The sequence below is a fragment of the Paramacrobiotus metropolitanus genome, unplaced genomic scaffold (genome assembly GCF_019649055.1).
Source record: "Paramacrobiotus metropolitanus isolate TYO unplaced genomic scaffold, Prichtersi_v1.0 Parri_scaffold0000073, whole genome shotgun sequence".
NCBI classification, from domain to species: Eukaryota; Metazoa; Tardigrada; class Eutardigrada; order Parachela; family Macrobiotidae; genus Paramacrobiotus; species Paramacrobiotus metropolitanus.
Genome location: NW_026570293.1, coordinates 610,752 through 634,329, shown reverse-complemented (window position 1 = coordinate 634,329; position 23,578 = coordinate 610,752). Strand labels below are relative to the sequence as shown.

Here is a 23,578-nt window from a genome sequence, read left to right as displayed (position 1 = left end):
TGCATCACATTGTGAGACCGGGATCACTAGCGTTCACGTCAGTGGCGCTACGCCTGTGGCGCTACGCCTTAGGATTACGTGTCTGTGTTGTGTCTCTTCTGATTGGCTTGAGTTGTGTTAGTGGGCGCGGCATAGCACGTGCTGCACAGTGTTACACAGTGTGGAATTGGCTCCACGTGTTACGATCGAGCTGCGCCGATCATTATTGATTTTCTGTTCTCCAGACTTTTCAATATTAAAAAGTCAGCGATTTACGGTGCGACGTTTGTGTTTCCGCATAGCTCGCGATCCATATCGTATCGCTCGCTTCCACGGGATCTATTCCGTTTAGGTCTCCGTATCTGGATCACAGTTGGATCTAGCATTAGATGGTAGCAGAGCCGACAGCGGTTCTCTGATTTGATTTGATTTGTGTCAGGCAAAGTTGGCCTGTTATTTGATGCGATTTCCGACCAGTAAAGCACAGGTCCTTCGAAAAGCAAAGCGCACACCACAAGCGGTGAACGGCCTCATCTGACGTGGATTTTCCAGCTTTGGTTTTCGGTACAGTGTCTTCAGCGAAGACCTGTGCTGTTCCACTGCTGTGCAAGAGTGCAAGAGTTCAGTCGTCAGCGTTCCTCGGTGTAGAGTCTTCAGCGAAGACCTACACTGGTGTCGCTGATACTCGGCAAGGATTCAGCGAATCCTAAGCCGTGGGCCACAAGCGGCGAAGCGCTAAAAGGGGCGCACGGGAAAAGACAGATCAGACTCCTCCCAAACTGGAGTAGAGCACCACTACTGTTGCTACGGCAGTCAGCCGGCACAGTAGCATTTGAAAAGCGGGCGGCACAACCGCTACGGAAAAGCGGCAGCGCGGGAACGGACGGTGGAGAAGAATTGGATCATCTGGATCACTTTCCCGTGGAACGGACGGTTAACAGGTAGAAAAACCGTTATTAATTACGGGATTGGTTAGACGGTAAAATTGTCAATTTCTATTGGTCCGTTTTGAGCTGAGCGTAGATGTAGGCGGAGCTTTGCACGCGGCACGCATGTCTGGCCGTTGACCGTGACGTCAGGCTCATATAAAATTTAAATGGTGAAACGGGATTGGTCAGTTATCTGAGCTGTGATTGATCGACATTTGAACTGAATATTTTTGAGCTAGCGGACCAATCAGAACGAAGTAAACAACCCGAATGGGGATTTTCCGTTGAACTCGAGTCGTAATGGGAAATTTGATCTAAGATGAGATAACTGAAATTTAGACTTGAATTGAGTTGAGAAGTGACCTTTTGAGGTTGAGACAAAGTGACGAATTGAGCTTAAAAGTGACCTTTAACTTGAATTGAGCGGAAAGCGACCTTTAACAGAAATTGAGTCAGAAAGCAACCTTTTGAGTTGAACTGAGTCGGAAAGTGACCTTTGAGACCAGAACAGGACTTTTGACCTGAAAAGTGACCTTTACTAAAAAGTTGGAATTGTCCTAATTGACTTATTTAAGTGACCTTTGTGATCTGAAACTGACGAAAGGTGACCTTTATCGAAGTGAAATTGAAGTGAATAGTGATACAGCGATATCAGCAGCTGTAGGATTTCATTTGCTAACGTGTTTCAAACTGTAAAAACGGTTTCGAAGTTTTGTCCGAAAGTGACCTTTTAGGGCAAACCTCTCGAACTTTTTACCGAAAAAGTGACCTTTAAACGGGACTTGGTCGAAATTTTTCAACCGAAAAGTGACCTTTAACAAAGACTTTGAAAAATTTCAAAGTACAAAGTGATCTTTAGGATACTTGAATAAACCATACAATAACGTGTGTGTGAGAACAATTGGCAGGAGCGTCCAAGTTATCCGATCAACATGGACAAAGAACAAGAGGAACCGACATCTAACAGCAGTCAGGAAGCAAAGCTCCCGCAGCTCACAGCAAAGCGCACCAAATCCGTACAAAAGGATCTGTACCCGTACTCACGCCCAGTTGGACATGAGCGGAACACTCGAGCGCCCAAGGCATTCGAGAAGAAGGATTCACGAGGCTCTGATAGCACTTATCAGAAGGCGCTCGGGAAGTGAACCGATGAACCAGACAAAGGTCACTGGGGAGGAAAAATCCACAGAAAGAAGAGCGGAAGCAGTGGCAGCATCACAGCTGGATGCTACCACCAGCGGAACAAACGAGCAGGATAAAAATGTAAACCTGGCCCAAGTGGAAGATGGAAACATAAAGGTCACCGAAGAGAATTTGGCTGAACTGGGACTGGATGACCTTTCATTGGACGATAAGACCGCAGGTGATGACCTTTGGGCAACTCCAATGGTCTCAGACGAATCGAACGAGTCCTACTTCACGGATGATGAAGCAACGATGAATATGTCTTTTCAAACTGCCATGAAGGAAGCTGACCGTGCTGAAGGTAAGACACCATTCAAGGACATACCGGAGCACCTCATTGAACGGACAAAAACTGGAAAGGTCATCAGTGTACGACCACAGTCACCGAACAGTCCCACGTCAACTTTGAGGAGACGTGTCAGTGAATTGGAAAATGAACTTGAAGTCAATGAACGTCAAGCGGATAAGCGAAAACAGGAATATCGGGAAAGACTGACGACACTTGAAGCACGCCTGTTCGATCTGGAGCAGCAACAGGGTGACCTTCAAAGTGCCGCAGACGGTTGGAAGGTGAAATATGAAAGACAGAAGGAATTGGCTGATGAATATTTGAAAATGGCAGATGACAGAGAAATGGAAGGTCATCTTGCAGTTAGTGACCTTAATGAGAGCATGCCAGAAGAATCAGCGGAAAGGTCACGGCACTTAGCCGAATTGAAGGATGAATGTGACTCACTGAAACTTAAGGTCACCGAAGCGGAAGCCAAGCGAGATGAATACGCGGCCAAACTCGTCGACGCTACTCAACGATTGTTGACAAACACCAATGAGGTGTTTAAGCTGAGAAACGAATTGAAGTTACGGGACGAGAACATCGGAACCCTTCAAAAAGAATCACAGGATCATCAGAGGAGAGCCGACGACGCTGTCAAAGTGGCTAAGGACCTGAGGGAGCTTACAGCCACTGAAGGTGTGCAGTTGAAGAACGAAATTAAGCAGGTGATGGAAGAGAACAAGTCGTTGAAAGAAGATGTTCAAAAGGTCACCGAAGAGAATACCGAGTTGAAAAAGACTGCTAAGACAATTGCCGAGCAAGGCATGAGGTGGGAACACGAGGCACACCTCCTGGATGAAAAGGTCACGGTACTTGAATTGAAAGATAAGGAGTGGCAACAATCAGTCCACCAGAAGACGCAGGAGATAATCAAGGTCAACACGGAGCTGATTGATATGACCCAAACGGTGATGACAAGAGAAGATGAGGTCACCCAGACGAAAAACCAACTGAAAGCAGCAGTCGAGGAATACACGAAGCTGGAAAGGATGTGACCCAGTTGGCGGAACACATTAAAAGGTGGAGAATGACACTGAAAAGGTCATTCAGGAGAAGACTTTCAACTCCACCAACATATGTTAAAGGTCAAGGAGGAGAATCAGAACTTGAAACGGAGAAAGAGGAAGTCCAGTTGAAAGTCCGTCGCCTTGAGGATGAGAATAAGGCGCTTGTTATGTCTAATAAGCACAAAGATGAACAGCTTCTGCAATATGGAGTCAGGACTTCAACAGTAGGAATCGCCCCGCCCAGTTAGCAAGGCGCACGAAACGGGCACGGGCAAAGCTTCACTTTGATATGCCGCTACGAACCGGTACTGGCAGAGGAAGTGTCAAAACGAAAAGGACGGGGAAAAGGTCAAAGATGACAAGGAGCCACCATCGGAAACTTATTCCCATTCGAATCGTGGTGATCCCACCCAATTTCATCCACATATTGAAACGAAAATCTTCATTGATGAAAGGAAACAGGATAGACCGTCTAGCCGGCAAGAACGCCCAAAAGTCCCGCTACGGAAAAGCGAAGCGAAATAAGGACGATGACGATAGTGACTCCAGTACGGCAGAAGACAATGATGCGACACAGAGATTAGTGAACGCACTCAATCGATGGGGCGCAAGACAAACCTAGTGACCTTTGATGGAAGTCGCGACGCAGTGAATGGCTGGACACAACTGGTTAGAGATACCCAACGAACGTATCACCTCACCGACGACCAGATATTAATTGAGATAGCCAGCGGCAGAAAGGACCAGCGAAAACCTGGTTCGAAGAGAGAGATCGCACTCCAGAGGAAACAGAATATACAATAACAGAATGGATGGCCAAGTTTAAAGATGAATATGGAGATCGTGATGAAGAAGTTCTTGGATTACGAGAAGCCATGGCAAGAAAATTTGACTTGGAAAAGAATCTCTTGATCAGTTTTATCAAGCGATTATGAAATACAAGGCGAAAAGGATCATCACTGAAAAGGCAGTCGGGTTTCCTGATCGAAGGATGTAGAGGACAATGACCTTTATAAGGCACTGCGCACGCAACAGTGCAGGACTCCAACCGAAATCAAAGATTTCTTCCGTCACTGGTCGGCGGGGAGAAGACAAATATAAAGCGCCTAAAGGTCAACGTAATCAGGAATACGTGACCATCCGCCAAGGTCAAGTCGAAAATGTACCGCAACAGAGGATGGCAGCTGCACCAGTCCAGCAGCCGGTCGAGTACCGCAGGAGGCCCCGGCACCAGAGGTCACCAAAGAAGTGACCTTTATCGACAGTGACGGGACAACCGTTAACATACGCAATGGTGGCGGCGATACAGGCAGCGGCCCAGGTGAGGCCAGTAGCCCAGAATGTGGCTCCCAGAATGTAGCCCACCGCACCTCAGAATATGGTCCCTATGAATGTGTTACCACAACAAGGAGGGGTACGGAAACTGGCGGAAATGGGTACGGAAATGGAAACTGGAACGGAGGTCAAGGAAACTTCCAGAATCAGGGACAAGGTCAAGGTCAAGGAAACTTCAGAGGAATCAACAGCAACAGGGTCACGAACTGGATTCAAGTTTCAGATGATTGATGGATGGGTGGCGAACAACGTGCAGATGTGCCAGTACTGTATGTACGGCAACCATCAGACACAGGGTGCAAGTTCGCCAATACACCACCAGAACAGAACCCGAATCTGTTTTGCCTTTAACGAGTGGCAACGCCTCCGAGCTATAGGTGGCTGGCCAGCGGTCGCAAACGGATATGACCTCATCACCCAATGGGTACCAGCACAAAGCAAACTTCCAAACCAACAAGGAATGGAAACGGAAACTACGGAAATGGAAATGGCGGTGGCAGAACGGTGGCTATGCCGTGGTGGTTTGGCCGCGGCGGCTTCAGAGGAAGGAACAGAGGCTTTGGCCGCGGAAACCAGAGGAGGCCGGAAAATGGCGGGCGGGGAAACTACCAACAGGGTGGTGGCCAATATAATAACGGTGGCGGACAGAATCCTAACCCGGCAATGATATCGGACAACAACAAGGACATGTGCAGGGCGCGCAACAAGGTGGAGCGCCGGTTCAGGAAACGGGCAAGATCAGTAGGCACCGGTGAGCCTACTGATCGACCCGACCCTAAACCACCGGATAAAGGTCACCACTGCAGAATGGTACTGCAGTGAATGTGACCACTGCAACGGCTATATGGATGCCGTCAGCAGCAAAGTGGACCGGCTATATGGATGCCGCAACCACAAGAAACGGCTAGATGGATGCCGCCACAGCAAAGAGAAACGGCTATATGGATGCCGTCATCACAAAAGGAAATGGAACGGTTATGGGATACCGTCACAGGCAAAAGGTCACCGCAGAATGGTACTGCGAGTGGAAACGTGCAACGGGACCAAAGGTCACCGCAGAATGGTACTGCGAGTGGAAATTGTCGTGACGGTAGCGCGACACTGCAAAAGTGCAGCAAAATGAAAGGTCACCGTATTGCAGCGAGAAAGTGTTAGCTGAACGTCGTGCATTACGTAATGCCAAGATTCGACAAGCGCTGTTAAACCAAAGAAACCGCAAACCGATACCGCAGAAGAAGTGGAAATGCACCACGAATGGTTTCGAAACAGATAAATGGCAAATCGAAGACCAAAATTCACCACCGCAGAACGATACTGCGCAAGAGGAAATGAGCAACACGCGAAATTCCGAAATTTTGGCAGAAAACGATAAGGCGAAGGAGCCGTTGCGATTGTTACGGGGGCAAAGCCAAAGTTTTGGAATTGTTCAGAAGACGAAGAAGAGAAGCTGAATAAGGCAAGAATGGATTAAGCAGAATATCAACGTTATTAGTAAAGATGAAAGGTCACCTTCTGTTGGAAAAGCCCAAGAAGGTCAGGAGCGAGTGCGAATGCAAAAGGTCACGGCGACAGCGTCGTTAAAAGGTCAAGAAACAGACTTGACACTGCGAACAGCGCAGCAAAAGAATAAGGAAATGGCACAGAACCCGACGACTCACTTGTGGACGTAACGCTGCAACAGAAGGAGAAGTGGCAAAAAGTGGCCTACAGACCGAATGGCAATCACGGGATGTGGATACCCGTAACGCCAAAAGCGAAACAGAAAGCGCGAATGTCACAAGAGGATTACTGGGACATGCAACAGTTGCGAACGCAATGTGAAAGAAAGCGACTGGAAGAGTTGGTTACCGGGAAACCAGCGCAGGGTCACCGAACCCAGTCCCAGCATTCAACGCAGAGGAATATAAGAAGACATGCGCTGACTGGAATCATTCACGTAATGCTCCGCCACAGGATAAACCGCCGAATTATGGAGAAAAGTCCCTATACAAAAGCTGACAAACGGCGGATTTGTCATGAAGCGCAACGAAAGGTCACAGGACTTAGCGCAAAATGAACCGAAAGGAAGGTCAAATGAGATGGCGCAAATGCAACAGAGTAGCGCAGTTGAAAGGTCACGGGACTTATCGGAAGCACTGCAAAGGATGCCAATGACAAGTCACCAGCCCGAACAGACGGGATGTCTTCGCAAATTGATCAAACGAAAACGAACAATGAAGTGTCCGCGAAGGTGATCGAATGGATGACCGAAAAGGATATGACATGGTTACATATGAAAGGTCACCAGATGAGATGAAAGATAGCGAAGAAGATGAACTGAAACAAGCTGACCAAATAACAAGTGAAGTCATTGAGAAGATGAGATAAACGAAATGAAAACCGTAAAGAGGAACTGATCCATCAGACGATAAATGAAGTGACTAAAGGTCATGCACAGCACAAAAGCAAATGAGCAAGTGCAGAATGTGAAAAGGTCACCAGTGGTAAAATGGCTACAGAGAAGCAATCGAAAAGAAAAGCCGCGAAAATATTACGATGTTCGAACTAACGTCCCACACAGGATTGATAAGTTGAGCGAGATACTGAAAGGTCATAGCACTCCAGCAAAGGACAAGTGCTTCCCGATATGGATCCGGGACCAGTATCATTCCTGTGAAATGTAAGATTCACACTTGAAGATTCAAAATGGAAAACTTGCCAAGAGAATTGAAGCATACACACACGAAGTGAAAGTGGGAGACATAAAGGTCAACGCAATGTTGGACACCGGCGCTGAGACGTCGCTGATCAGCAAACCGTTTTGCGAGAAGAATGGACTCCATATGTCCCATTACCACCAGACAGATTGGTGAAAATAAATGGAATTAGCGGAACGTCAGGATTCCTGGTGACGCATTACTGTGTAGCACCAGTGACCTTAAGAAAAAGACAAGCGAACATTCATTCTACGTCCGACCGAAGTGTGACGACGTACAGGTGTTATTGGGATTCGACTTCTGGAGAAGAAATTCGTACTGATGGATAACGAAGGGAAGAAGAAAAAGAAGATGACCCAAACCAGTCGCCAAAGTTCAAGTCGGAAAGGTCACCGAACTTGTAAAACAGGAAATGCTCAAACTTAATAAACGCTAATCCCAGTACCAGAGGCACCGGGAAACGAAAAGAAAAGATGACGCGAAAAGAATTGTCACCATTTGAGCAGTTGCAAATGATTCAGCAGGAGATCGAAAAGACATTAAATCGGACAATGCTGACACAAAAGGAAGAGAAGGTCATCCCAGTACCAGAGGCACCGGGAATGACGAGAGTGCAGCAGAACGAGATTAATGATAATCCCAGTACCAGAGCACCAGAAAAGGAAAGCGAAATGCAAAAAGTCAACGAAAGGAAAGGAATCAGAAGAAGATCATATCCACAGAAGATGAGCAGATGAGGAACAAGAGACAGAAAAGAAGTCGAAAAGTTACCAGCTACCAGAGACTTGGAAGACGAGGTCACCAGCTGAGAACTTGAACCAGAGCGTATTTCGAACCTGAACCACGATCTGCTACCCAAAATGAAAGGCTATCAGATAGCCAAGAGGAAGTAACAGAACGTGACTCTCAAAGGAACCCTTTTCGAACCACGACCTGCTACCGAAAGGTCACCAACGATTGAAGAGATAATTACACACAGAAAGAAGCGGCAGTTGCAGCGAAACAATCCTTGTGCCAGACATGGAGTGGGCAAGCCTATCCCAGTACCAGAGGCACTGGAAATAAAGACAGCTAAAAGTCGGGAAGGACAAAAGAGTGAAAGGTTACGAGTTTTGGAAACGAATAGCTGAAGAGGAGCAGATGTTCACAAGCGAAATCCGCGACAGGCACTGAACAATGAAGGTCACCGAACAGAAAAAAGAACCAGAGGTCATTGAAATATCCTCTGAGGATAAAAGCGTGACTCCAATCGAATGTGAGGAAGATACCACAGTACAGGAACAGGTTAAACCTGAAGCGAGTCAAAGGACATTAACTCCAGAAGAACGAGCCGGGAGTTGTCACCACGGTTACTTTGAGGATCCGTGCAGAGTGCAACCACAATGGGAATGCGCGAATGTTGTGAAAATGCCTCTCAAGATGACCCTTCAGAATGGCCAAGATGTAATGCCGCATTAGCAGACCTTAAAGGTCATGCCCAAAAGAAAGCGAAAAGCATCATGCGGACAAACGAAATGTGGAAACCACACATCGAACGGTATCATGGAATAGATATCGAACGTGGTTGTCATGTGAAAGTTTATAATTGGAAGAGGCAGATGGTAAACCATTGGTTGCAACGTGTCGAGAAAGGAATCCAAGATCCTCTCGATCCGGTAGCAACAGAAAGGAGATTTGAACGAGAGATAGAAGAAATGACCGAGGAAGGAGAAATGTGGGAAGAAGCGAGAGTTGACCTTTTCTGGGACTTCCGTGTGAACCACATGTATAAAGGTGAAGGGAGAACGATCATCTTCCCGGCAGGACTTGGTACACCTGTCTACGAATCACTTGAAGTGTACTACAACGCGTTAAAAGAGGGAAACGAAAAGCATTCGAGAATACTGGAAGAAATCGAGGAAGAAATCCCCAAATTTGACGTAAAAGAAATGCGAGAACTACAGGTAACCCGGAAAGAAGGTTACCGATTAATGCAAAAGAAAAGGTGACCTTGCACCAGATCCAGATGGAGTGGACTACCCAGAACGAGGTGGTGATACATGCATGTAAAACGATTCCGAATGATGAATGGGTCACCGAAGAACTGATGGCAAACTGCATTTTCGTTGGTCCTAAACGACCTAAAGGTTACGAAACAGTTCAACAGGATGAAGCCAATAAAGGGACTGTCAAAGAAGCAGAGAAAGAGGAACCAGTTAAAGAGATAGCCGAAGGACAATCGAATGAAACAGAAGAAAGTTCAAAGTCGGCTTTCGATATTGCAAGATGTTAACGGATAGAGGTGAAATGTGGAAAAGGTTCAAAGAGGAAGTTGAAAGGATATCGAACGAACAACAAAACCCAGTAACTGAGGCAAAAAACGGGAAAGGTCACTCGATAACGGTGAGGAATGTCCGCCGGTCGAGTTGACCGAAAAGCCATTAACGAGCCGCGAAGAAATAAATGAACTGGAAAAGTCAAAATCGGACGAAGAAAGGTCAAACTCCGATCAATCAGAAAGGTCACCAACGAGAATTCGGAGCAAGGAGTCACCAAGAGTCGCCGCACGAAACGGGCGAAAGGCAAAAGAAGGGACAAACCTCTGCTCAAAAATCTAAAGCGAAAAACTTAGCGATTCGCGGAAAACGAAAGTGACCTTTCATCGGAAGATGAAGGAGTTGATGAGCGCCCACTTGAAAAGGCTGACAAAGCTTACTGCACAAGAATATGAGAGCAGTAATTCGATTCAGTGGACGAGTTCAAGTGATAACTCAACAACTTCGGAAGATTCAGGTGTAAGTGACCTTTCGAAGCAAGAGGATTTAATGGACTTGGATGAAGATGACGAAGGAGATGAAGAAAAAAGAAAAGGATATTAAAGTCAGAAGATTGAAAGTGGAAAAGCTAGAATGTCGAAAGACGTGATCAAAGTCTACAGCACCAACGAATCAAGTTGAAACCGTCAAACTGCACACGCGTAAAGGTCAAGATGGGAAAATATGCACCGGCTCAAAACAAGTTGATGTTTACACCGGTCCCACAAGTGGAAACTGAAGTGCAACCGTTGGCAGGAGTGACGGACCACAGGGGAAAATACTTTGAAATCGTTATCGCAAATCATAGTAGCAAATACCGAATCGTGAAGAAAATCAGCTTCTCGGCTACGTTGACCCGTACGAACATATGGAGAATGTAAAGGTCAACGCAGGACAGTAAGAACGTACTCAGGACCCTGAGGTGGATGAGACAACGAAAGCTGAACTTAAAAGATAATCGAAAACCTGAAATTGGGACCTGACCTTACCTAAGAGCAGAAAAACGACGTGTACAACGCGTTTTGGGAATTCTGGAAAGTCTTACCCACATCAAAGAAACCGTATGGAGATGTGAAAGGGTCACCCACGTAATTGATACGGGAGATGCGAAACCAGTAAATGTAACCCGGCCAGAACGAGTTGGACAGGCCGCGAGTTTATAACGAAGCATATCGAAGAGATGTTGGCACAAGATGTAATTGAACCGTCAGACGCCGAGTGGAGTTTCCAGTCGTATTGGCAGTAAAGAAAAATGGCGACGGAACAATGGGAACAAGATTTTGCGTCAATTACATCATGCTTAACAAGTTAACGAGAAAGAATAATTACCCGTTACCAACGGATGAGTTGCCTGACGCGTGCGCAGGCAACAAATATTACGGAAAAATGGATTTACAAAGTGGATTCTGGCAGATCCCAATGGATCCAGCGTCAATCAACAAGACGACCTTTGTAACACAAGATGGAATGTACCGATTTAAAAGAATGCCATTTGCGTATGCAACGGACCAGCAACATTTCAATTGTGTATGGATAAAGTTCTCTCGAAAGCGAAAAGAAAGGGTTGCGTTTTCGTATATCGACGACGTATCTTCGCCGGAAAAACTTGGGAAATTTTCATGCAGAATCTGCGAAATGTTTTAATGAGTCTGGTTGAAGCGGATTCACGATTAAGCCAACGAAATGCGAATTTGGAGATGAGACAAGATGGGATTTGGGTCATATACTCAGCGAAGACGGAATTCGTATGGACCCGGAAAAGGTCACCGCGGTCTCAGAGTTCAAACGGCCTCAAACAGAAAGGCAGTTAAGGTCATTCCTTGACTGGCGAATTATTATCGCAAGTTCATAATGGATATGCACAGAAGACTTGCCACTTGTATGAGTTGCTGAGACAAGATAAACACGTGAAAAGGACTGGACTGCAGTACATGAAGAAGAGTTCAATAGTTTGAAGAAGTTGTTGTGTGAAGGTCCAGTACTGGCAAAGTTTGACCCGCGAAACCGACCGTTATTGAATGCGACGCGAGCAAAGAAGGAATCGGAGCCGTACTGTCACAAGATGGACATCCGATCGCGTACGCCAGTCGTGTCCTACATGGAGCGGAGAAGAATTACGGTGTAACAGAATGGGAATGTCTGGCAGTCGTTTGCTGTCAGAAAATCAAGCCGTACATTGATTATGCTGAATTCACCGTAAGGACGGATCATCAGGCGCTGACCAATTTGTTAAGGTCAGAGACGAATAAAGTCGGAATGAACCCACGCCTGACAAGATGGGCAATGGCATTACAAGGTCACCAATTTAAAATCGAATACAAACCGGGAAATATTGTGACAACGCGGACGCGTTATCAAGAGCGCCAATTGAAGGTCCGACGTGTCACGAAGAAGAATTTGACGAGATTCCGAATTTCGAGGATTACAAGAAGGAGTTTGATACGAAGGAACCGGCAATTGTTGGACAGCTGTTCCTGCAGATGGTGGAACAGAGGGAGAACGATTAAAGGTCACTTCAGCTACGGCGAACGAGTCGGCTGAAAACGAAGGTGTGAACCGAGTGAGAAGTTGGTTGCCCGCCGTTAGTGACTTAAAGGTCACCGGACTTGACGCGGAATCTCAAATGCAGAATGGAAAGGTCACGGACTTGATGATAGAGCGAATAGAGATCTTTGGGAAACGGACAAAGTGGCACAAGCGTTGAACGAATGCCCAATCAAACTGTTGAGATTCCCAAACAGGCGAAAAGCGGTATAAACCGTTACCACGATGCAAGGTCATCAAGGACGGAATGAACTCAGTACAGCGACAGTTCGCATTGTCAACCTGCAAGGTGACGAAGAAGAGGTTGATGACTCAAACTTGCAATTGCGGAATAAACAGTTGAAAGATCCCCATCTGGCAATGATCATAGACGAATTGGAACACCTACCAGACGCGGAAACAAGATCGAAATTTGAAGTGCATTACCAGTTATGGAATGGTATATTATACCGAGTAAAGGATAAAATGGAAAACTTGAAAGGTCATATGTTGTACCGTTGTCAATGCGAAGAGCAATAATCCACGCATTGCACGACGAGAAAGCAGCAGGACATCTGGGATTTGAGAAAACATTGTCAGCAATAAGACTCCGATATTACTGGGACAGGATGAGTACAGACGTGAAGAATTACATACTGCCTGTCAAGGATGTCAGTTCCGTAAAACACCGAGGAAATGTCCACCTGAAAATTGCAAGAGATTAAAGTGGACATCCGTTCTTCCGAGTATATGCTGACTTGAAAGGACCTTTGTTACCGACGAAGAAACGTGGATACAAGTACATAGCGGTATTTATCGACCAACTGACGAAATATGTGATGCGGTACCAATGAAAACGGCAACGGCTAAAGAATTCGCTAAAGTGTTCGTGAAGCACGTGATATTGGTACACGGAGCACCGCACATCCTGCATACGGATCGCGGACGACACTTTACAGCTGAAGTAAAGAAAGTTTAACAAGTATCTCCCATATGTTATTTCGGCGATGAACAGAGTCGTGCACGCCACAACGGGATATTCAGCATACTATATGCTACACGGCAGAGAAATGACAATGCCGGAAGATGTGGTTACACAAAAACGAATATACCCGATGATTACGGAACTCAGACGAATGGGTGGAGACCATGAAAAGAACTTGACCTTGCCGAAGAAGTGGCGAGATGTAACATCAAAGACGCATATGAGAAAAATGCGGAAATTTATAATAAGAAGAAATCGGAGCCGAATTTCAAAGTGGGAGATTTCGTATTGATACGATTACCAAAAGATACGAAACAAGGAAAAAAGAAAACCAATCGGACTTTAGTCGAAATACGATAAAGTGTGGAAAATTCTTAGCTTCCCGCGAACAAACGAAGCGGAGGTCATCGAGCAGAATCCGAAGAAGGAAGCAGACTTAAAAGTGGTTTCGATTGACCGGTTGAAACCATGGCATCCGCCATTACCCGATGAGAAAAGGAACAGAGCTAACAAAAAGATTTGAAAATCTTTTCGAACCACCTCTGCTACCTGAAACGGAGAAAGCTAACGAAAAGAAGACGAATCAGAGCGGAGTCTGAAAATGACTCAGTCACAACAGAAGCCATTTTCGAACCACTCCGCTACCTGAAATGGGAGAAGGTCAACGAATGGGTTAAACGGAGATAAACCAAAAAAGAAGCGAGGAAGGAAAAGGAAAGAGGATAAGACTTTGAAACTGCAGTCACAATCAAGTTGAACGCGGAGGCTGGTAATTTGGCAGAAAGGTCACTGGAAAAAGATACCGAAACGAGCTTTAAAGTACCAGAGCGTACCTCCAAAAGGACTTGCAACAATCCTTTTCGAACCACGCACTGCTACCGAAGATAAAGATGACTTTTCGAAACAGCGTACGGACGCTGAGATGTCAGAGCGTGACCCGAATTTTTTCGAACCACGCACTGTTACCGGTAATGAGAATGACCTCATAAAAAGAGAGAAGAGGAGATAGAAGCGGTCAAATCAAAAGCTGAACAATTGGGCCGTGATATAGCGAAAGCAATTAACGAGCGGAAAGCCAAACAGAAGAAAAAGAAACCGACCCCTACGGACTTATTGACCCAAAAGGCGAACCTGAGGATGCAGCCGAGAAAGAACTTCTTGATCGGATAACTAAAGGACGAGAGAACAAATAACCACATAGACATAAATAAGGGGTCACAATAAATTAAAAATAGGAGTTGGAAGGCAAAAAGAAAAGGTCACCACTGTGCAAAAAGTTAACCTTTATTGTTTCGTTTTATAGAAGGTAAGCACAGTTAATGGACAGATTGGAACGACAAACTCGGATAATTCAGACTCGGAAAGTATTGGAAACCCACTAAAAGCATCAACACCTATAAGAATGGAAGGTGAATACGGCTATGACACGTCATATGGTGAAGGATCGACGTCGTCAGTGGGAACGGCTCAGAATGAACCTGGAACAACCCAAGGAGGTTACTATGGCGGCCAGGGATATTACGTGTACCACGACCCAGGACAGCAGACGAATTATCAGGACACGGTTAACTGGGTGCACCACGGCTCACCAGCCGGAACCCAGTATTCGGGACAAACAACGGGCGCCCCTTATCAACCGTATCCAGGATCGTATACCCCACCGATGGGACCACCACAAGTAATGATGGGACCGGCAAGAATGTTGATGCCGCCACCGCAACAGACTCCACACCGAGTCGATTTATGGGACATGGTGGATTCAGCGGAACCCACCACGATCACAAAGGTCATCTCCGATATTACCGCCTTTTCCGGAGACGGGAGGCTTGTCACTGTCGGATATCGGAGCGCCTCGCATGAGAACACCGCAGCAACTTGGAGCGCAGCGCCCTCATCGTAATTCGCCACACAGAGGAGGAAGGCGACCGAGAGGCATTCTACCGTCACTGGGTCCAAACTTGGACGAGACTGGACCAGATGGTTTACGGCTTACGCCTCCAGGTGAACCTTCAATACACGCATACGCACCGAAGCTTCCTTTGGATTTGAGAGGGACGACGCAAGCTTAAATATGATTCCGAATAAGGAGGACAAACTGACGGAAAACGATTTGAAGCTATCCGAGAATTTAATCGAAAATGCCGCGAACTTTATAGAATTCGAGTTCACATGCGAGTTGAAGACGAACACGCATGGTACGGAAAGTTGATCAGCCTGGAAGCCGTTATTAAACCATGTCATATCGCCCTGAAGGAAAAGACAAAACTGATTGAAAAAGAGCGCAGGAATACGCGATAAAAGTTGCGTCGATGTGGCAATACCACCCGTCGCTAAATGGTAGGCCATGGCCTTCGATCGTCGAAAAGATCCTTAGGTATCTTAAAGTGTTCCCGGAAACAAGACAGATGCATCCTACCAGCGTCGCGGGACCATCTAAACCCAGAGCTGAAAAAGATGCCCCGGTTGATGAAATGACGGACGAGGACCTTTTGGCCACAAAGCAGAAGATTGATGCCGTATTAACGGAACGAGCAGAAAGGTCACGGGCCAGCTCGGTTGCAGGATCAGGACGTGGACGTACTAGTTCGGTCACAGAACCATCCAGTGGCACCACGAAGAGTGGAAAAGAGTGAGATCACCGACGACAAGCCCAAAAGAAACTGATAAGAAAGGGCAGCGAACAAAGAAGCCCACAGAAAGCAAAGCAACACCAGCTGAGCCGGCAAAGCCACAGGCCCCGATTCCAGTGGGTAGAAAGAGTGTACCACCCACGCCGAAAGGAACAGAAGGTCAGATTCGATTCCCGAAGTGTAGAAGTTTCACGGCCAAATACACTGGGGAAGATCATAAAGAACGAAAGGTCACTGCACGAATAGTCGATAAGAAAACGAACAAAGAGATCGACTCGTATAATCCCCTCGCGGATAGGTCAGTCAAGGATGCCATTGGGAAAGAGTCAAAAACGATAGTCAATGAGGCGCTACAGTTTATTCCTCCAGAAGAACGTCATAACCCAAGAGTTATCGTTCAGATGATGAAGCACGTGGTATCTAAAGTTGCAACCGAAGAAGATGCATGGATCCGTATCAAAGTGGGCACAGATGATGACCACTTGGCATATACATACACAACGGACGGCAAACTGTTGATCAAAGAGAGAACTCGCTCAAAACCGACGGCGGATCCAGATCCGAAGAAACGATCGTCAGATGATTATGAGTCGGTCCTGAGATATACAGAGGCGACAAGCAGAAAGGTCACCCTCAGACTTTTCGCTGACAATGGAGAAGCTACGGAAACCATAACTGCGGTGATAGTTGACCCAATAACAGGAGACCCGGTCCCATATGCCCCATGGGATGTATCAGAAGAGAGCGCCCGAAACGCGAATCAGGCAGCTATTGACCAGCTATGGGATCTGATACCTGAAAGCGACCGAAAAGATGCCGTGGTTCAAGCGAGCACACTCATCAGCATGATGCGGCATCGAGCGGAGATCGATGGAGCACATTTCCGACTGACAAGACGAATGGAAGACGGGTCGTACAAAACGGTATTTTACGACGCTAAGAAGAACCCTTTGTGGGAGGTCGCCTCACAGGGATCTCCGAAAGAGACAAGACACTTGGAAATTCATCCCCCGGCACAAGAAGGCGGAGCCGGAGAGACGGAAGAGGCGCAGGGCACGTCGGCAAACGTAACTGAAACAGGAGGGGCCAGACGCTCGCTACAAAGAGTACTCGAGATTGCCCAAGGAAGTCATGAGCACCTTCAGTGTGATGAACCAAACTGTGACTATTGTAATCCACCTGGTGACGACGAACCAGAGTCGGAAGACGAGGACCCACCTGAGGAAGAAGGCTCAGACGAAGAAACGGCCGACAAACATAAAAAGCCCTTAAAAGTCAAACCCTCAAAAGTCAAACCGAGAAAAGCGCCCAGATTGGAAGAGGCCATGAACCGTGACAAGGTTAAGAAAGGCGATTTTCTCAAGAAACGACGGGAGGAAGAAGATAAGAAGAAGAAGAGCGGTGACGAAAGCGATAGCACAAGCACCGGGAAGAAGAAAAGAGATGAACCAGCGTCGCATGATGTCGAGATATTGGACGAGTCAGTTGGCGAAGTTGAAGAAAGGTCATCGACACCTACGAAGTCAAAGAAAGTTATTCAATCGGCTACAGCAGAGCCATCAAAACTCAAAGGAAAGGTCATAGCGGTGAAACAAGCTGTCCCCATTGTCATTTCCGCATCCACGCCAAAGGAGCGCAAGGACAAACAGATTCGTGAAAAAGCGAAACGGGAGACGTCGCGTGAATCGGAGGCATCGGAAGTGAGCCTTCCAAGCACTTCGACGGTCAGTGCAAGGTCACATACGGACTCGAAAACGACACGATCAAGAACCACTGAACCAAGAAGCCTAGCGGAAGCTCTGGAAAAAGGGAAAAAAGCAAAGAGCGAACCCGTTAAGACCAAAGGGAAGGGCAAGACAGTCACGAAAATCGATGCATTAGCGACGGTTAATTACACTGAACCAGATGGAGAGAGTGAACTGGACTTCACCTCAGACGAAGAATTTGATGGTCCCGATGATGATAATTTGGACACGGTCGATGAAGTAATCAGGGCCTATAACGGAGCTGAAAAGAATTTCACACGAATAAGAACAGCATCGGTGACATCCAAATTTAAAGCAGGCCTGAAGACGTATTTGAAGAAACAACATCGTAGCTTCACCAAACAAAAATTCGACGTCGTATTGGAATTCGCGCGGAACGCAGGAAAACTTATACAGAGGCACCCGGGTTTCTCGTACGAGGCCAAGTTGTTCAGACCAGCCAGTTCGGATAAAGCGCTGACAACTCCGAATGAAGCGGTCCCAATGCGAGTAGAAAGGGCAATCGCAGGGATGACAAGCCCGTTAGGATCAACAAGCCATCGGATTAGCCAATATATCAACGCAGTTTGGAACGACGGAAATGGAATGATAAAGGAGATCGACACGGCAACCGAGCGCGTATTGCCAAAGTTGATTAAACAGAACGTCCTTGCCACGACAAACGCACATAAAGGACACCCGATCCGATACACGAGAGTCGGTCTAATACCACCGGAAAGACAGATCCACTGTAATATGTCCGACAGTCAGGATATGGAAAAGGTCACAGTTTCATCGAAGACAAAAGGCCCAATGGACTCGGAATCGGGAAGTGATGACGATACTACAACAACGGCTCCTTCTAGACCTGCGACAGAAAAAGGTGAACAGTCGAAAGGTCAAGAAACATCTGGAACTACCGCAGAAGATCAACCGAAAGGTCATGAGACGTCAGATAAACGGGAGAAAGAAAAGGTCATGCTCCCGATGGATAAGGCAGCGGCAGAAGCTGAAGCGGATTCGGCGCGCCAGGTGTTTCACAAATCACTGTTCATACCATTAAAGGACGTCTTTGAGAAGGAACGATCGAAGTCGGTCGGCGATTTAAAAGGTCAAGAGACTTTGCCACAGGAGGAGAAGAAGACAGCCGAACCAAAATCGGCGGGGTCATCATCAGGATCACTGGCAAAGCTGAGGATCGACGAGACAGCGACGGCTGACCCAACGGACTCGACATCCTCCCAGAAAAGTAGCGGTACACCGGCTAAGGAGGCTACAGATTACATGTTAGGGCCGGCATTGGACGTGAATAATCGTACATGGAACGAAGTCCAGAACGCGCTCCAGATCATCCGAGAAAAAGAGATGCTTGGTACAGATCTGAAGAGACAAGTGGCAATAAATTCAAACGGAAGGTCGTCACTCAACATGACTGAACGAGCTCTGAAACGAGCATATAAAGAAGGAAAGCTGGGATGTAAATACAATAAGGATAACAAAGTCGTTTACTACCTTCCGAAGCAGGGTCAGGAACGAACGCCCAGATTGAAAATGGAATTGGAGGCCTGGAAGATAGCCATCACAGACGTGGCTTTGGACGCCATCGGCGGTACAAATGGAGCGTCATGGAATGACCTTTCGAACTTCATGGCCGTCAATTATGAATTGGGAGAGTTGAATATTGAAAGCGATAAGGAGTGGATTAAGAATGCCGTTGAAGCCTTGATCTCGGACGAAGTGCTTCATATTCAGCCAGATGGCCGAATCGATTTCAAGCCGTATAAACCATCGACGAAAGAATCCGAGTGAACTAATCGAGTGTAGTATGCAGCGAGTAATGAACCCTGCATATTACAGAAAAAGCATAAAACAGTTTAAAACGAAAGCGAAAAGTGTTACGAAAGGTCAACTGAAAGCAGTACTAGAACTAATAGAAAAGGTCACAGTAGTCAGAAAGTGCTGATAACGTGAGAAAGGTCACCACGTTACAGCGATAGAAAAGGCAGCAGGAGCTAGGAAAGTCTCAGCTCAGTAACGGAATAGGCGTAAAAATGATAGAAAAGCCTTGATATGGATAGGAAATGGAAGGGATTAACGTGGAGAAGTTAATATGACGGATTGTTTTATAATTACAGATTGAAGCGGAAAAATGGCACAGAAAGGTCAAGCCACTCCTAAACGTACGGGAACGGCGGCAGACATCGATCAGTTTACGGGCTATAATCCGAAATGTCCGGACTGTTTGCGGAACAACAAAAAGGTTGATAAAAAATTCCCTTGCTACACTTGTATTCACAAGCTGGAAGACCCGCATGCCGTCACCCTTGTCGGGATCATGGAAGCGAAACGTGGGAACTTGGACGTTTTTCGAAATCTCATAAGCGCAAGAAATTACGGCAGCATCCCAGTGGAAGAGCGAATGCTACTCGAGGATCGCTACCGGGAAGCGATCCGGAACAACGAACCTGGTTGGGATGACACCTTGGAGCCGTTGAAGTGTCCACAGACAGACGCGTATCGGAAGAAATTTGAAGAAGACCAAGCGAAGATGCGAGCTCAGCAAATGGAAGACGAAATCCGCGCGAAAATTAATGCGGAAAATAAGAGAGCAAGTGAACAGGCTGCACGAGAGGGGCTGCCCAGCACATCGAGTTTAGTTGCACCTACGGGCATGGCCAGCCTTAACGAAGACGAAATGCAACTTGTACGACAATCACTTATCATACAAATTGAAACGATAACGAAAGATCCAGCTGCCATGTCAGACGAGGTATTCAAAATGCTGTTGCGGGAGAAGAAACGACTTCAAGACGGGTTCGCGCCGGCACCCTACATAAAGAAGGAAGTCGAAAGACGTATGGATGACCTACGTAAATCTCGCCGAACCGAAAGCGATGTGCTGCAGGCATTCAGGAATTTTAAACGGGACGAAGGTTTTATACGACCACGTTCGCCCCCGCATAGAGAAAGGTCACGCGGACATTCACGAGAATATGAGCGAACTTCTGAACGACAGAGGGAAAGGTCACGCGAACACTCTCGTGAGAGGACACGTGACTACCGCAACGAAAGGTCACGCGAACGTTCTCATGATAGAGATTACCGTGGCGGAAGAGGATGGGTGCGCCATGGAGACGAAGTTACGGAAATGAGTATTCAAAAACGGCGTGCGGAGACGTTCCGTGCAGAGCCTGAAAAACAAGGGCATCAGGTGCCGATGGGAGTTGCATTCCGGAACCGCAATGTCAGGATGTCAACACCCGAAAGGTCATGGGATAAAAGACGTGAACATACGCGAAATCGAACGCCTGACCCACAGGATAAGAGATGGCAACAGAGAGCCGCATTTTATGCGACCTTTGACTCGGGCGCAAGTAAAAGGTCATCAAGCACTGAACGGGAAGATTCACCTCCAAAGTATCAGCGGGTAGAGTCAATGGTTCACGTCGTGGATCCAATTGTGAGTGTCGTACAAGAAGACGATGCGATGGAAGGAACCAGCTCGATTGCGGAAACGTCTCAAGAGAACGTGACGTATCGACGAAATGTAATTCTGGATAGTGACCTCCAACCGGAACAACCGGCGAGTAACGAACCGTCGCAGCCTGAGTCAGGAGAACAACGTGAACTGGAAGGTCAACGAGAACCGGATAATCATCGCCAGGCTGATCAGCGACAGAACTCCAGATTTGACAACCGACGTCCTGAAAGTATTGATATGGAATACAACACGACTGATATCGATGAGCAAATGGTCGAAATTTGCCGATACTTTGGTATTGAATCGGATTCGGTCGAAGCTAACAAGATCCTCACAATTCTGAGACAGTTGAGCCAATTCCTACTCGACTCAGGTTATGCGAGAGAGATTAAACAGGGAGTGGAACAAGGAACTTTTCGTCGATTATTCATCCACCGCGATTCAGTACGGGACTGTTATCTCCCTATCCGACGGAATGGGCTACACAGTTTGGTGGATTTAAGTTTATTGGATGTACCGCTGGACACAACTGACCCAATCGGGATGACACAGTTCTATTACAGAGACTATCCCGAACGCCAAGAATACGTGGCTCAGTTTGTTTTACGACATGTGAATCCAGCCTTCAAGTTGCTTGCAGCAAGGGCATCGATAGGACTACAGGTGGATCCTAAGGACTATGCCGCAAAAAGGATGGGGCAAAAGGTCTTTGCTGCGAGACTGGCACATTACAAGACACAGAATCAATTAGTGTCTAATACCATGAAGGACGACATTCCACCGTTCTTCCGAGCTCATGTCGCCAAGTTGGGACAACCGATGGAACATATCAGCATAGCGCATACGGCTCGGAAGGCGCTGAAGAAATGATAAGACACGGACACAAAGGGCAACTTGACACAGCGCCACGCATCCCAAGTAGAAGAAAGGATTAATAAGATTAAAGATTCTCTGGGAAGCGACTACGTCGAACCGGTGGACGGAATCGAAACTTACATTGATGAATTCTTAGTGAAGAAAAGTGACCGTCGTCCAGACCGTGCGCCTAACCAGATGGGACGACGCGGTATCCGAAACCAACAGCTGCGGGATAATCTCGCCGACGTGCAGCGTCGATTGGCGGAAGACCCTGATAACCGAAGACTGCGACTCGAAGAAAATGACGCACGCCATCGACTTGAGGCGGTTAAGCGAAGTCGCCAAGGCAAAGGTCGTGGCCAGCGCGGAGTTGACCCGACAAAGGTCATGGAAGTTGACTCGACGGAACCAGTTGACCGAACTTCCGATCGAAACCAACCGGAAAGCGCTAAGAAACGCCCGCCGAGAGATGGCGAGGGCGATTCAAATGAAATGGAATAGTGCTGATCGTTAGGATCACACTATTAAAAGGACGTCTACGGCAATTGTCGGTACGTCACAAAAATGAAAATGGTGTTGTATAAAGGGCGTGACACGTGACATGTTAACATTAACTGTAATTGTGTATTTGTTGTTTGCAGCGTTTATAGCACAGAATTGCCTAAAAGAAATCATGTGGAATATCTATTGGGGTTGAAATTGATTCGGTCTATAAAGCCGGCCCCAAGGGAGTTGCTACGGCAGTTAGCCGGCCCTCCTCTCTAAGCGACTCAGTGTTATAAATGCACAAGAGAGACGACGGTAATCAAGCCGGATCTCTTGAACACGAAACGGGGCCACAAGCGGCGAAAAAGAGAAAGACAACAGGTGGAATATTGATGAGGTTAACTTAATGCGGCAATTAGCCGGCCTCATTAGAGTTGTTACGGTAAACTATGCCGGCACTCTTTTCAAGCGATTCAGTGTTATAATTAAAACGAGAAAAACTACGGTAATCAAGCCGGATTTCTCGTACTAACGTAAGCCACAAGCGGCGAACAAGAGTCATCAAAGATTTAAGGTGGAAATTTCATGGGGTAAACTCAATCCGGTAATTAGCCGGCCCCATCAGAGATGCTACGGTAAACTTGCCGGCACTCTGGCCGCTCGAGGCATATTGAAGTTGGATGTGCGACGGAAAGGTCAAACTGCAAATTTTACCAGGGAGGCAAGCAAGGAAGTGCTTGAAGCCGCAGAAAATCGGCTAAGTTCCTCCATGACCTTTAACAGAAGTTTTGACGAGTGGGATGACCTTTGGGATCATCAATTGCCCAACAGAGTCACCGTATCGGAATTCAAGTCGCATGACCTTTGGGATCATTAACCCAAAACGAGTCGCACATCTCAACGGATCATCTCAACAAAGGATGACCTTTATTAGGGAGGAAGCGAACTACGCTTGTCTTCATTGACGTCCCTCCATGACCTTTATTGGATCTCATTTTGAAGTCGTACGAATGATACGCACCATATTCCAAAGATTGAAGCAGTATTCCTAAGTCGTACTTGATACGCACCTGATTCTCAAGCGGATTGTGATGAAAAGTCGCACTACGGA

At 46.8% G+C, this 23,578-nt stretch overlaps 1 protein-coding gene across 1 annotated transcript; it reads left to right on the top strand.

Annotated features, from left to right (window-relative positions):
- The first annotated feature begins 336 nt into the window (after positions 1-336).
- Positions 337-21,993, top strand: LOC129595031 (RNA-binding protein 25-like). The gene is made up of 2 exons (XM_055491936.1): positions 337-920; positions 19,778-21,993. Exon 2 carries the CDS (start codon positions 19,792-19,794, stop codon positions 21,991-21,993), a length of 2,202 nt encoding a protein of 733 aa, XP_055347911.1. The 5' UTR covers positions 337-920; positions 19,778-19,791.
- The last annotated feature ends 1,585 nt before the right edge of the window (positions 21,994-23,578 follow it).